The 14,903-nt window shown below is 32.8% G+C and overlaps 1 protein-coding gene across 6 annotated transcripts in view; it reads left to right on the top strand.

Annotated features, from left to right (window-relative positions):
- Window positions 1-14,768, top strand: part of XRN2 (5'-3' exoribonuclease 2) — a 110,159-nt gene extending 95,391 nt beyond the window's left edge. For 3 of the 6 annotated variants that reach the window (XM_043986627.1, XM_043986629.1, XM_043986632.1), the window contains 3 exons: window positions 5,083-5,146; window positions 10,080-10,218; window positions 12,425-14,768. In XM_043986627.1, the coding sequence (XP_043842562.1) occupies window positions 5,083-5,146; window positions 10,080-10,218; window positions 12,425-12,487 (266 nt within the window). In that variant the 3' untranslated portion in view covers window positions 12,488-14,768. The remainder of the gene's footprint in view (window positions 1-5,082; window positions 5,147-10,079; window positions 10,219-12,424) is intronic. The other 3 variants (XM_043986630.1, XM_043986628.1, XM_043986631.1) reach the window with 3 other exon arrangements.
- The last annotated feature ends 135 nt before the right edge of the window (window positions 14,769-14,903 follow it).

Below are 14,903 nucleotides of genomic sequence, written 5' to 3'. Positions count from 1 at the left end.
GGATATTTCTGCTTATGAATACTTAAGGACTGTATATGTTCCTCAGTGCTGCATAAAGAGATTTGATTAAAGGTAGTCATGGTGTTTTCTTTTATCCTTTTTTTTTTCTTTTTTTTTTCTTTTGGATTAGAAAAAGCTTCTCTGAGGCAGAATGTTTTAAGTGTAGCCTTTATAGGTTTTCTGGTGAATTTTGCAAAGGTTTTTGTGTTTGAAAGTGTTTATAGTTGGTTTTATAGTCCAAAGAAAAGAATACATTTAGGTTGGGGGAGGGAGGACAGAAAGTAACTGGCAACTTTTCTAACTGATCAAAACCTTATCAAGGCAAATTGTGCAGGTAGTCTAGAGCAAGGGTTATAAACTTGAACATTAAAAAAAGTTTTCATAATTGTACTTCAGTATAATTTATTTTCTTTGTAACCCTGTGTATTTTATTTTTATGCATTTAATGTGTAAAATTTTGCTAAATATACCTTTCTCTACCCAATGGAGCAAGGGTTCTTAAACTTTTTGATGCTATGGACTCTTCACTATCTGGTAAAATCTGTAGACTCCTCAGAATGTTTTTTTGTAAACACCTTCAATTAGACATTTACTTTTACGATACAGTAATTTAGTAAATACACAATGTTTCTGCAGTTTTGCAATATTTGTAGGGAGATAGCATTGACCCTGCCTTGTATCCTTTTAACAAATTTAAATAATTGCATAAATTATATTGTGGAAAGATTTTATTAAAATCTATCTTTAAAAATTGACTAGACTCCTAATTCTTCATGTTATGATTGCAGATCTGGGTTCTCTACTTGTGTGACTAGGCTTTAATCTCCTTTTCTGGATCTTCACTCAGGTCATGCCCACTAACCTCTTCTCTTCCTACGATTTTCTCTTGGTGATCACATCACCTACCATGAATTTAGCTGTCATTTATCTCTATTTATGATTCCAGTATCTACTTGTCTAGTTTCTTGATCTCTCTGAAGACTTTCAGTCTTACATCTTCAGTTGTCTATTGGTCATCTCAAATTAGATGTCCCATATCTATCTTAAATTTAATATGTCCAAAACTGAACTCATCTTTCCCTCCAAGGCTTCCTGTTTTCCCAAGTGCCTCTATTATTGTAGAGGATACCATCATCTTTCCAGTCACCCTAGGTCACAACCTAGGTATCATATTTGTCTTCTCTTCTCACCCACCCTCTATATCCAATCAGTTGCCGAGTCCTGTTGATTTTATTTTCATGACATCTTTTGTATATATCCATTTCTCTCCTGACACTTCTACCACCCTGGTGCAGTTCCTCATCATCTCATGCTAGAAATATCGAAATGGCTTGCTGGTTGGTCTCTTTGCCTCAAGTCTCTTCCCATTCCAGTCTATCCTCTACTCAGTTGTCAGATTGATCTCCTAAAGCTCAAGTGTGACCATGTCCCCTTCCTGTTCAGTAAACTCCAGTGGCTCTCTATCATCTCCCTAATCAAATCTCATATCCTCTATTATTCAAAGCCCTTCATAGCCAGGCCCCTTCCTACCTTTTTAGTCTTCTTACACCTTACTCCCCCTCATCTGCTCTGCAATGCAGTTTGATATACTAGCCTCCTTGCTGTTCGTTATACACAACACTCTCGTCTCCTGACTTTGGACATTTTCACTGGTTGTCTCCCATACCTGGAATGCCTTCTTCCTCATCTTCACTTCCTGCCTTCTCTAGCTTTCTTCAAGTCCCAGCTAAAATCCCACCTTCTACAAACAAGAACCTTTGCCCAGTCCCTCTTAATGCTAGTGCCATCCCTCCATTATTATCTCGTTTTTCCTTTATATCTCTTACCTCTACATAGTTGTTTGCATGTTGTCTCTTTCATTGGAGTACAAGCAAGGATATCCCCCCCCCCTTTCTCTTTATGTCCTTACTGTTTAGGGCTGTGCCTGGCACACAGTAGATGTTTAATAAATGTTTGACTGACTTAAGCTGTCTAGTCCAAACTCCTCTGTCCCTCTTCTCATCTTTGCAAATGGCAAAACTAAGACTCAAAGAAAGGTTAAACATGTCCCCAGGTCATACAGTTAGGGATTGTCTGAGGTGGGATTCGAACAAATCTTCTGACTTCAAGTCTAGCACTTAGTTCACCTCTCTGTGGAAGCTTCTACAAATACCCAAGAAACAAATATTTCCTGATTTTTATCATATAGCTTATGAAAAGACTACATGAATCACAGAATTCTTATATGTAAATGGGCATGTTGCCAGGGTTACAACAGCAGTTCAGTGACTTCTAAGAGACTAATGTGTGGGTCAAAATGGCATTAAGCTACATTTCTTTTTGTCTTTTGTTAATATTTGTATTATGTATATTGGTACTCCAAAATAAGCAGTTTTTCTAAGAGCAGTGATGAAGCACTCCTTTACTATCAACTTTGTTATAAGAATACTGAGTAAAATGCATTTCTTTGCAAATAATCTATTGGTATTTACTATATTTACGTAGAGTAGCAATTCTTAATAAGGTTCCTGAACTTGCTATTCTTTAATAGTTTGATAACTGAGTTTCAGTAGAATTGTTTTTTGTTTTGTTTTGCAATCCTACACATTTCAAAATATTCTGAGAAGGAATCTGCCATTCTTCAACCAGCTGCCTGGGGGGGGGGTGAGGTACAAGACTCAAAAACCATTAAGAATTCAAGACATAAAAGAAGCAGAGCTAATTAATACTTCTGTCATGAGGTGTGAGTCTATATTGGAAAGTTTTCATTTCCTTAGCACCTTGCAGAAGGGTACTGCTTCATTAAATGCATAATTTTAATGTGTTCTATATCAATTTAATGAATTTACCAGCAGATTTTTAAAAAATAGTTTCATTTATTTACTCATATTATATTATAATTTTTCTTTTTTGGTGAGGCAGTTGGGGTTAAGTGACTTGCCCAGGGTCACACAGCTAGTGTCAAGTGTCTGAGGTCAGATTTGAACTCAGGTCCTCCTGAATCCAGGGCCGGTGCTCTATCCACCATGCCATCTAGCTGCCCCTACCAACAGATTTTTAATAGGACTCTTTTCCTAGGTGAGGTACTTTAGAGGATAAAATAAAGTATAATGATCTTCCTTTTTCAATATCAGCTTTTTAAAGTATTCTTCATAACATTTCATCACTAAATCACCTCTTCTAGGTACCTGTCATAGCTTTAACTTTATACTTAATACAGAGGTGTTGTTATGCACAAAGTTATGACTTGACAAATTGGCCCAGGTGTTTATTGAATGGAGACTTCTTTGGACAGACTAGAACATCTGTTGCAGATCCATTGGTAAAACATTAAATATAATACATGATCTTGAGATAAATATGCCTATTTAGGTTTCCAGTAGAAAGAAACCATGCTGGTCAAATGGTGGCATTCTTTAAAAAGCTTTAACTGTACATCATGTAATCACCATTTTCTACTGATGCTGCCTGTGAAATTGTAGTCATGCAAAAGTGTAGGCTTACAGATTGGGGAGACACACACACACACACACACACACACACACACACACACACATACATTCTTTTCCTATTTCCTGTCAATTTCGGGTGTCACTGTTCACTTATGAAGATTGGAAGACATTATTGGCAAGTAAAAGTATTCTAATATAATGTAGTGGCCGTTCTTCATTCTCTTCCGGCAAGAACTTGGCTTAATTTGAGAACTAATGTTCTACTTTTGGTCAATAAATGAATGCCATATTTAATTTAGATTAGATGGGGGTAATCTATTAACTCTTGGGGTTCAGATTTGGATTTAGTTTTGAAATAATAACACATGACAAAGGGCAGGAATGCATAATCTAATTGTTTCAATAATAGAAAAAATCTAGTGCTTATATTAAATTTTGCTCTACAGGGAAGGAGAAAAAGTCAGTCTTTCTATTCCAGATCTAACAGCATGAAAACTTCAAATTTGGCTTTGCTCAAATCTAGTCCACATTGTATATTTTGTCCACCTTTAGAAAGCCCTCTTTAATCTGGCATGCTTAGTTTGTGTTTTGATTGGAAAGAAGCCCAAGGTAGAAGTAGCAGAACTACTGAAGATGAAAATTAATGTGAGCTGGGAGAATATTTCAAAAGCAAAAGCACCTGCCTTATACTGTCTCTATCCTTTGTCTCGTGTTGTCTTTTTCATTTTCCATTAGTTTCTAGAATATTATGTCAAAAAAGGATGGGATGTCCCTTTTTTTTCCCCCAAGGGATAAAATTTTGGTTCTCTTAATAATCTATATTGCTTATGTGGTTTGAGAAAGAGAAAATACTAAGTTGTAGCTTCTGTTTTCCTTAAAATGTGAGCCTGAATACATTCCGTTAAGCCTTGTTAGTTGCATATTGCCAGTTTTAACAGGGTGTTAACTATCAACACAATGCTCTCATTAGACAACTTCTGGAACCAGCTGTTTTAATTAGGTCACACTTAAATGCCATTGAAGATCATCAAAGATGTCACTGAAACTGAAGCTTTTGATTGATACACAATTTGCCAACGCTGTGAACTGACCAGGGAGCTATTGATTAGTTGTTTCTTTCATCCTGTTTACTGGTCAATTTGTTTAGAAGAACAGCAGTCATTTAATTGTGTCTTGTTAAAGCAATGTTGTTGCTACTACATCTTTGTATTAGCATTGGGGTTTGACTACAAGAGAACAATAGAAAAGTGGGTGGTCTTTTCATTATAATTTCTTCATGTTTTACTGCCATGTGTTTGAGAGAGATTTTATGGTCTTTTAATGTAATGATATCTAGGTAGATCAGCTTTCTTTTCATTTTCACTGCCTTAAGGGAGGATTTCAGATTACTAAACTTGTTTTTTTCACTTATTTTGCATATTAATAGAAATAACCAGCCCTGGCCATAATAGACTTAAATTATTTATTTTGCCCATTATGTTAAATGCAAATGTAAAGATTCAGAATTCTTGAAGTATTTATTTGGGTTTTACTCAGTACTTGTTATATCCCAGGGTTTTTCCCCCATCATCTAAAAGTATACATTTTAGCAGTGACTTATTTTTGCATTCCTTTTTAAAGCCTTCATTTAAATTTTCCATCCATTTTATAGATATGAGACCACATGATTCCTGGAGAGGCCCCACTCCCCTTTTCCATCAACCAAGATTTGACAGGTAATATTAATATAAAAAGATTTTATATCCAATGGGGGGGAGTATAGAAACTAAGGTTCTTGTAGTTTGAAATGTATTTTCTTCTAACATATGTAAGATCTCCTTTGATTTATAATTTAGGAAAGTATGGTTCAAGTCTTTTGGAAAGAAAACACTTTACTTTAGAAATTCAAATTTTCTGTAGCTATTAATGCTTTCTTACTTTTTTGGTTCTTGCCCTTTTATTTTATTGAAGCTATTGAGGTACCATGAAATTCAGCACAGAGAGCTTAAAACTGCATTAGATTTTGGACAGGCTAAACAAATTTCTTTTTTGGAGGGTTGTGGAACTTAATGAGGCATAACTAATGGTGTTCCACTTTTATCATTTCTGTGCTGGTAGCACAGTATTAGCACAGACCAACCATTGATTCTTGCTACAAACCTCTTGAAGTCCTAATCAGCTTCTTTGGTACAACTTTTTCAGGGCTGACAAGCCTATTGTAGGGCAGTGTCACTGTAGGTCAGTAGTTATTAGTTGCCACTGAAAACAGTTTCTTTAACTACTTAAGACTGAACTGAATTAAATGCAGAAGGGACTCAGAAGAGGATTATGGAATCTGCAGTCTAATAAGTACCATGGAATAGAAAGAATGTGACATGGTTTAGTAATAAGGGATGTTTTACATGTGTTCCTTCATTGATAAGTTGTGTGCCCTTAAGTCAGACTACAAATGACAAGCTATGAATGTTATGAATAATTATATTAATATCTACAGAATACCTTGAAAAGTACAGCTTGAAGATGAATAGTTTATGTTATACTTGGCAGCACCAATAAAGGCTAAGAAATGGCCTGCACAAGCTTGTTGAAAGATCTTTTTTCTGACCACATTTTAGTCCTCACAGTTCTGAATTCTTTCACTATTTTATTTCAATGAATAATTTATATTTCAACATTTTATTTAGTATCGTGAACTGTTATCCCAGTTGATCAAAACTTGACCAGGAATTACCTCAGAAGTACCATAATTTTATAATTTTCATGACCAATTTTAGAAAAGTGACAGACTTTGTAAAAAACTATTTTTAGTAATGTCCATGACTGAGAAGCTTATAAATGCCGTTGCCAGTTACATAATTCACTCCATGTTTAAAACTGAGTAAATTTGTCAGGACTTTTTTGTATGTAGTACATTTGTTTCTAAATGTACCAATTAATTCCATGTTTTATTGCCATCTCATTTGTTCTATCATTATCCCCTTTTAGAAATGCCAAATAATTTACATTTAAGTGTGCTGAATAACACACATAGCACTAAAATGTTGTGTAAAAGTTTATACATTGAACACATTAGGGTTGATTTGGATCTGATGTTTCTTTTCCACTGTTTCCTTTATGTATAATCTGCCACTCAAAAAGACTTTTTTTCCCCTCTTTTCTCCTTATGATTCTACTTCTTTACCTTGAAACTGTTCTTTTAGCACACATTTATTAAGTACCTACTTTATCTATGACTCTATTATGCTTCAGTTGCAGTTACAAAGGAAGTAAGAGAGGCAGTCCCTGCCTTTGAGGAACTATGTTCTATTCATTAGATAAATTATATTACTTCCCTTCCTCAAATAATCTCATCAGAATTTAATTTCTTCCCTGAAAGCTTTTGTAGATTCCCAGTTTTGCCATTTTAATTCTCTACTTTTTTCTTTTATTCTTATCAGTCTTATTTTTTCTTTAAATCTAGTAAACAGTAATATGCTTTTTAAAATAAACTTGGTTTCCTAACCCTAAAAAAAATTAGTTTATGAGGATAATAGAATTATTAAGAAACACCAATTCACTGTGAAGACTGACTGCAGAATTAGCACAAAATGGTGACATATTTTCAAAGGTGGAAGAAAAGTTGAAACTTGCTACTTTTAAGTAGCTTAAACTACATTCTTGAGTAACCTAGAATTATCTCACTTTTATAAAAAATTTTAAATATTTCAAAGTTGTTGGAGAAGCAAAAGGTGGAAAGAAAATGAGTGATTGTGTGTGTAGTTTGACATAGGCATCATTGAATACTGTGATTTGCAAGTAAATGTATTAGATTGGGAATATAGAAAAGAAATATGCTCATTAAACTAATTTTCTTTGTACCTCTTCCTAATTTATTTCCTTATTTTCATATTGCATTTTATTCCACATTTTTAAAATGCAGTTTTCTAAATTCCAGTGTTAATCCTAAACCAAAGATTTTAATTGCTTTAAGAATCAGAAACTGTCTTATGCTAAGTTTCCCATGGCAACTTGAACTCTGCCCCACTCTGTGTTTACTTGCAAATGGAGGCTTTCATTACTCAATTGCATGCAACTGGGCAAATATTACAGTAGAATTGAGCCTTTACTATAGATTCCCCTTCATTGTTTTTTTCTACTTCCGTTTGTAGGTTTCATTTCTGATATGACAAAAGGTTCACTTACGATTAATACACATAAAGAGATCATTAAGTTTACCATAACCCTAAACTTCCTGAGAATTAAAGTATATAAGTGGAACAAGCAAAATGAAAATAAAAACTCACCTACATTTTGTTTTGCCTTGCTGTGTGTTATTTCACAGTTTGAATCAGTTTTTTAAAAGTAGTTTCACAAAAGAAGGGACTTAATCAAAAGTCTTAATGCTTTCTAAAGACCTGACTTAAGAAATATAAAGATCAAAACCATCCATATTAGAAGTATGTACTTTACCTTGCTAGATATTGGTGATCAATAACTTGGATCCTTGGAATAAGATGCATTGTTATTGTTAAAATTTTTAAACAAGTAGCCCGAATAATTATTAAATTTAAAATATTAATTTAGACTAATTTTAGAATCTGTCTTATCTGAAATCCTTAAGCTTATTTACTATATTAGAAAACATTCTTTATAAGTATTAAGATTCCTAGAGTAATATTTACAAATGAATAGCACGATATTGATAATCTTTTAAACAAAATAAGTCCCTGAATGATAGTGAAAGATCACCATATAGAATTCCCATTTTTACTATTAGTTTAAGGATTTTGTTATCTCAGGATGTAAAAACCCTATTAAAGCATGTTAATGAAAGATAAAGTGAGTTTTTCAACTATAATTTTCAGTTCAAAACAAAAACTAGAATTCAACTTGTCATGAGTTTTGGGGTCAGTATTTTCATTATTTTTCAGACCAGCAAATTTTCTTGGAACTTGAATGAATGCTGTCATACTGAAATTAATAATAAATTTGTAGTTGACACATTTATAGAAACTGAATTGTCTTATACAGTAGTAATCTTGCATTTTTTATTTTTGTAGCACTATTAATGTTTAAAATAGGAACAAATAATTCATTGTTTCATTGTGTTTATTTGGGAAAAATTTAAACTCGAAAACAGCTTTGAGTGTGTTTTTTTCTCCGTCTTGGAATCCAGAGCTGCTTGTTTTTAATTGCTTTATTTTTAGAAGCATTATAACATTGTATATACGTTCCTTAATTAAGTTATGGTTAAAACTACTAGTTAAAAATAATCTTAGCTATTCCGCAGGGTTCTCCGGGAAACATACCTTGTTTTCTAGGCATCATATAAGACTCATTATCCTTGGTGTAAAAATAAAACAAAAAACCAAACATACACTCAAAGCAAAAAAAAAGAAAAGAAAAGAAAAAAGGATTTGGACAGTGGAGGGAAACTGAATTCAGACTCTTCAAGTTCTCTTAGTTCTCAAAATAATATTTTAACCCAGCAAACTCAAAAACATAGGAAATGAAATTGAAGCATTAATCTGTTTATAGTTAAAATAAGGTAAATTTATCTGATTTGGAGATGTCTATGTATATTATTGTACTTAATGCCTAGACCCTGAAAAATGTTCCAGTAAGACTTAAATTGTGACTTTGACCCCAATTCCTGTGTAAGAGGATGTTCAATAAAGGCAGTACTTTATATTAATAAGTTGTGCTTTCTTAAAAATGCCAGCTTTTTACTTTTATCCCTTGGAGTAAATGTTCTCTAAAAAATAAAATGATTTTAAGTAAGAGAAAAACTGTCTAAAGGTTCAGGGGGGAAGTTATACATTAAAATGTTCCATGTATTTAGAGGCTATATCATTGCTATATCATTTTTCATGAAAAATTTTAATTAAGTCATGATTTAGTACATTATACCTGTTGCTTTATATCCGTAAAGTTAAAATAGACACTTGAAGGCAATTAAAACATTTCTTTCTGCTAGTAATCTGGGGTGACAAACTGGGTTATAATAGATGTTGAATTTGTGTTCCCATATAAACTGTACACCAAATGTCAGTCAGTCCATGCCAATTAGTGCTTATGTTGCTAGGTCACCATGGTCAATTGAAAGCTGCATCAATAGAACTTGAAAAGGTTTCTTCCCGATCAGACCTTCTGACATATTGAGCAGAATAATGGATGGGAAAAAACAGCCAAGGCCCCTACCCTAGATTCAAAATACTCAGCAGTAAGAATTCATTTGCAACCTGCAATTAACTAGAAAGAATGGACTCCAAGAAAGAGTCTGGACATTTTAGAAAATAAAGCCTCATTCTCCTGTATTGCACATGTTTACTCTTTGCATAGTGTCTTAGACATAGCTAACTTGATCTTTGGATCTACATCTATATTTCAGGTTGCTGAAAACTGATTTATAAAAAAATTCATTGAGCAAAAAACCTTTTAGAAAAGTCAGACTCTTTAATTTACTCAGTTGAGTTTAACTGAGATTTTGTTTTATTTTAATGCCACTTACTGAAATGTCAGGCTAAAGTAGATGTAATGAATAAATGTTCCTATTTATGATAATGGAAAGTTGTTCCTGACATTTCTGTGCCATAAATATGAAATAAATTGAGTTACCTGATAAAATTCTGGAGTTTATAAAAGATTTTTCACTTAGGATTTTTTTTCTCTCCCCTACCCCCACCCCAGTAGAGCTGCAGCTGAACCTCTGCTGCCTTGGAACCGTATGCTACAATCCCAAAATGCAGCATTTCAGCAAAATCAATATCAACTACTAGGAGGCCCAGGCGGTTATCCACCAAGACGTGATGATCGTGGAGGGAGACAGGTAACTCCTAATGGAATATTCTCTGCTAGGCTTCTTATGCAGCTTAAAACTAGGTTACATGATAAAATGCTTACTTTATGCTTTAACTGGGCTTTAGAGATGGAGATTATAAATGTTAACTCAGTAACACTCAACTGAACTTGGGTCAAGATTATATACTGTTATTGACAGTGTATATAATATAAACATCTGTATAATTAAAGGGTTGTCAATTACCAGCAGTCTTGAGAAACTGAATAAACTCCAAATGAGGATCCATTTAAATTAATTTTTAGAAATTAGTGGTCACATTACAGAGAATCAAACACTGAAATATATCAGTCCATTTAAGTTACACTTGTTTCTATTCAAGAAGAAAATGAGGATTTTGAAATATGCTGTATTATACTTTTTTAAACTAAAAGCACTCTGTGTCTGAAACATCAGAAGTTCCTTTTCATGAATCAGATTGGCATCCTGGCTAACATTTAGATATTCTTTATTTTTAAATTATTGCTAAGGAGCAAAATCAGAATATTTCAGTTCATGTGGCATGATAATCAGTAGTTTGGGATTTACAATGATACAAAATATTTAAATAACTTAGCTGGTATAGTACACAGGCCTATTTTAAATACTTTTGATTGTTAAATTGGCATTTTTTTCTAGCCTGTTTGCTACAATGTGTCCTTTTATTGCCTACCATTTTTTGGCTCCAAGTTACTTAATCTCCTCAGTTTTTTCCTCAGTGTTTAAGCATTAATAAATATTTCCCTTTGTTAAGTTCATAAGTTATGGGTTATAATTCTTCATAATTAGAATGCTTAATTAGTTAAAATCATCCTGGTTAAATAGTTGTACCAATTTAATGAATTAATTACCATGATGTATTAAAAATCAATTTATAGACTATCATTAAAAACTTTCATCCTAGGGTCCTGTTAATGATATATTAATGTGTGCTATTGTATATAAAGGTATATAAGGTGTATTCTAGAATCATGGCATTCTTTATGGATCTTTGGTCCAACTCCTTTATTTTATAGGAGAAAGAAGAGAAATCCCAGGGACTAGAACCCAGGTCTCTTCCTTTACAGTTCAGTAGTGCTCTTTCTGCTAGATCCTAAACCTAACACGACCTTCAAATCTGTTTTGGATAGCTTTTACAAATTCTTTTTCATACAAGTGATTTGAAACCACAGGTCAAGTTATAATGATCAGTTTAAAAAAGCGGTTTGCTTTGTGTTATAAATTTCTTTCCTCTTAGTATGGTCCTCCATTGTGATACAAAATTTATATCATCAACTCCATGGCAGAAAATTGCTGTCACAAACATAGTATTATGACTTCCTTGCAGAACTCAACTAACGAAGACCTTAGCTTACATTGTGAACTTAAGGGTCTCTATGTGTTCATATTATTAAAATTAAACCACTTCACTGATCTGAGTGGAAGTACAAAGCATCAGAAAACTGGTTTTGGGATCTCTATTTCAGAGCCCTAGAGTCCTGAAAAGGTAATAATGATAGAAGTAGTGGCACATTTCTCTTGTGTTGTGCTGATATTTGAAAGGATGATTATTTGCAGGGCCACCAAAAGTCTGACATTTAATTGTTTCACTAATAATTGATTATTCTGTAGCATTGGTCTTTGTGACCTAAAAGGATTGTTGAACATCTCGCTGAATCAGGTTATCTGTTAGGAGAAACAATCTCTAGAATTAAATGACCTTTTAGTTCAGATAGTTTTTAATTGCTTATTTATTCATTAAGCCTCGTAGTTGATCTGGTTAACCACCAAAAGGTGTTTTAAGCACATCACTAAAATATGTGTGTGAGAGACTTTTCTTCTTAAACTCTATAGGTAATCATACTTAGTAGTTATTTTTAATTTTTAATTTTGTTTATAGTGTCCTTGAAGCCTAAAGACCCCAAAGAGCAACTGTTCTATAAGTCAATACTGAATTAAATTTTTAAAGTCAGTTTTCAATCATTTAATTTTTGCCAGCTCCAATCTTTATCAACTAGTCTACAAAACTTTTCAAATAAAAATATTTACCTTTAGGAGACCATCTGTTAAGACAACTGTTAAGTCATACTTAGATCTTTCTTTGCTGCCTTTATCTGTAACTATACTGTCTCATAATTTTAAAAACAGAGCAGAGAAGTTAATTTATTTGAAAGGATGTTAATCCAGAAAATAAACTCTTCCTTTTGTTTATTTACAGGGGTATGGCCCTGGAAGGAATTACCCTTTGCCACCTCCCTCAGGAAGATACAACTGGAATTAAGCTTTTGTAAAGCTTTCTTAAATCCTTTCATCATTCTACGATTTTATGCTGTTTGTGGAAAGGAAGCATCTTTATCAAACAGTAGTTTAAGAACTACAATACTTGATGTATTTGTTTTAACCGTGTATATTTCTTACAGATCTGATTTTCAGTGTTTTATGTTGCTTTCCAATTGTGTAATGCATAATACAGTGGATTTGAATTTACTACTTTACTTGTGAGACATTTGATGAATAGAAAAGTACTGGTTTTTTTTAATCGTAGTTAAGAATCAAACTGTATTACTGTGAATTTCAAAACAGTGTACACTAGCTCATCCAAAATACATACTGATTTTTAATTAATGCACAAAAATTAGGTCTGAACACTTCAGGTAGAATCTTCAACCAGCTAGAAAACACATGTTTAAGACAAGCTACTGTTCAAGATTTCCTTTGAAAACACTTCATTATTGTATCTGTCTGAGAATTTCTGGACCACTTTAGTAAAAAAAAAAAATCAACTTTTAAAACTCTGGTCTCTTGTGTTCTTTTCTATTTTTCTCCAGCATTTCAACATTTTACTTTTTAGGTGGGTAGCAAAGCCAAAGCCAAAATGGCTTTTTTGTTTGTTTTAGGAAGCTCTTGCAGAGATTAATTCAGTTCTATCATTAGATTAAAAAACAAAACAAAACATTAACGTGTAGGCTAATATGGTTGGCATAAATTTTTAAAATTTTGAATCAGCCCCAAGAAATGTTTTTAAAAAAATACATATTCCATAGTGTATTAACATGTCAACAATATTAGCTTTACTTGTCTATGTTTTTGAAATAGTGATAAATAACTTTTTTATATATTTTTAGAAATTCATATTTATTTCTATAAAAATTTCTGCATTGTCAGAATTATGGGGGGAAATTCTTACCTGTTTTTAATTTGTAAGGATTTGTTCTAAGTCCTTAAGAAAATACTGGGAATTTCAATAAAAGTTAGGTATTATTTGTTCTTTAAACATAGCCACTTTTTTATGCGTAATCTAGAATACATTTTTTAGGTTGTACATTTCATTTTGGTCCTTTGTTATAGAACATTTCATCTTTACCATTTTAAAAAACAAATTAAAAACAAAATACAGCCTTTTGAAGCTTTTCCCCATTTCTCCAACCCTTGTCTTAGATATCAAGAAATAATTTCTCCTTGACCATCTGGTATGGGCATTTTTGCTTAAACCATAGTCAAGGGCACAGATGTTAATCCTAGTGAATGAGGAAAGAAAGACCACCTTAGCCTTGAGAAGAAGAAATTTTGAAATTAGGCTTTTTTACTTTAAAGTGATAACTGAGCAGAACAGACTGTTTTGTGATAAAATCTTTCATCTAAGTTATTGGCATTTTAACCATCACATTTTAGTGCACTAATGAAACATAATAGTACATATTAAAGTGGATATGAATTGTTCTGCCATGGATAAGCTGAATATTAAATTTGTGTTCTTGTTTTCATTAAAAATCCCTTGCCATCTAGAACTCTGTACAACCAATAGCATGTGTCCTGAAGGAAGCACATAGCTCTATCAGTGCACTTATCTTTTTTTTGCCTAAGCTTTTTAAAATACCTTTTTGTGTGTGTGATTTCATAGCATTTTCTTTTCTCAAAAATAGAACAATTTTTAGGAAGTTTCATTTCATTTCACCCAACCAAGTAATATGTCTTACATATAAGCTGGAGCTACATTGGATTTTTAAATCAGTTTTAAATTTCTGGTGGTTATTTTGGAGACCTTTTTCTCAAAGCAAATGGTTTTAAGGAAGATATGTGGTCTTCAAAATTCATACTGTAAGAGTCATAAGGAAAATGTTTCTGTTCGATGAGTGGTGTGGTTAAAATCATTTTAGTTGTGGAATGAGAGGACCTGGGTTAAAACATTGACTCAGCCATTTTCCTAGATGACTATGGGCAAGTCAATTTCTGTGAGCCTCAGTTACCTTACCTATAAAATGAGAGTGGGGGAGGGGTTGGGCTAGATGATATCTAAGGTCCCTCTAGCTCTAAGTCTTGTTTCTGAGTAATTACAAAAGTTAAATGTTTAGCTAAACTATTATTGTTGCATCAAGGAGATGTTCCATGTTCTTCTTTGATGCTTTTTCTTCCCTATTATTTCCTTACCCTTTTAATATTGTCATTCATGTAGGTGGCATGCATGTCTTTTATAAACCCTTCAGGGAAGTTGTTCCCTGCTATTTCTATATAGAAAACAAAGGTTTTGTAGTTTTAAATATAATGTATAATAAATACTGCAAATAAAGTGGTGTAAAATTAAAGCAAAATGTTGATAGAACATCTCTTGAGAACCTGACAATTTTGTTTATAAATTTTAACGTAATACTAGCTCTTGGAAGCACTTTTCAGTTTTGAGGACTCATGCATACATGTAG

This window comes from Dromiciops gliroides, chromosome 2 (genome assembly GCF_019393635.1).
Source record: "Dromiciops gliroides isolate mDroGli1 chromosome 2, mDroGli1.pri, whole genome shotgun sequence".
NCBI lineage: Eukaryota > Metazoa > Chordata > Mammalia > Microbiotheria > Microbiotheriidae > Dromiciops > Dromiciops gliroides.
This window is presented reverse-complemented; position numbering and strand designations above follow the sequence as displayed.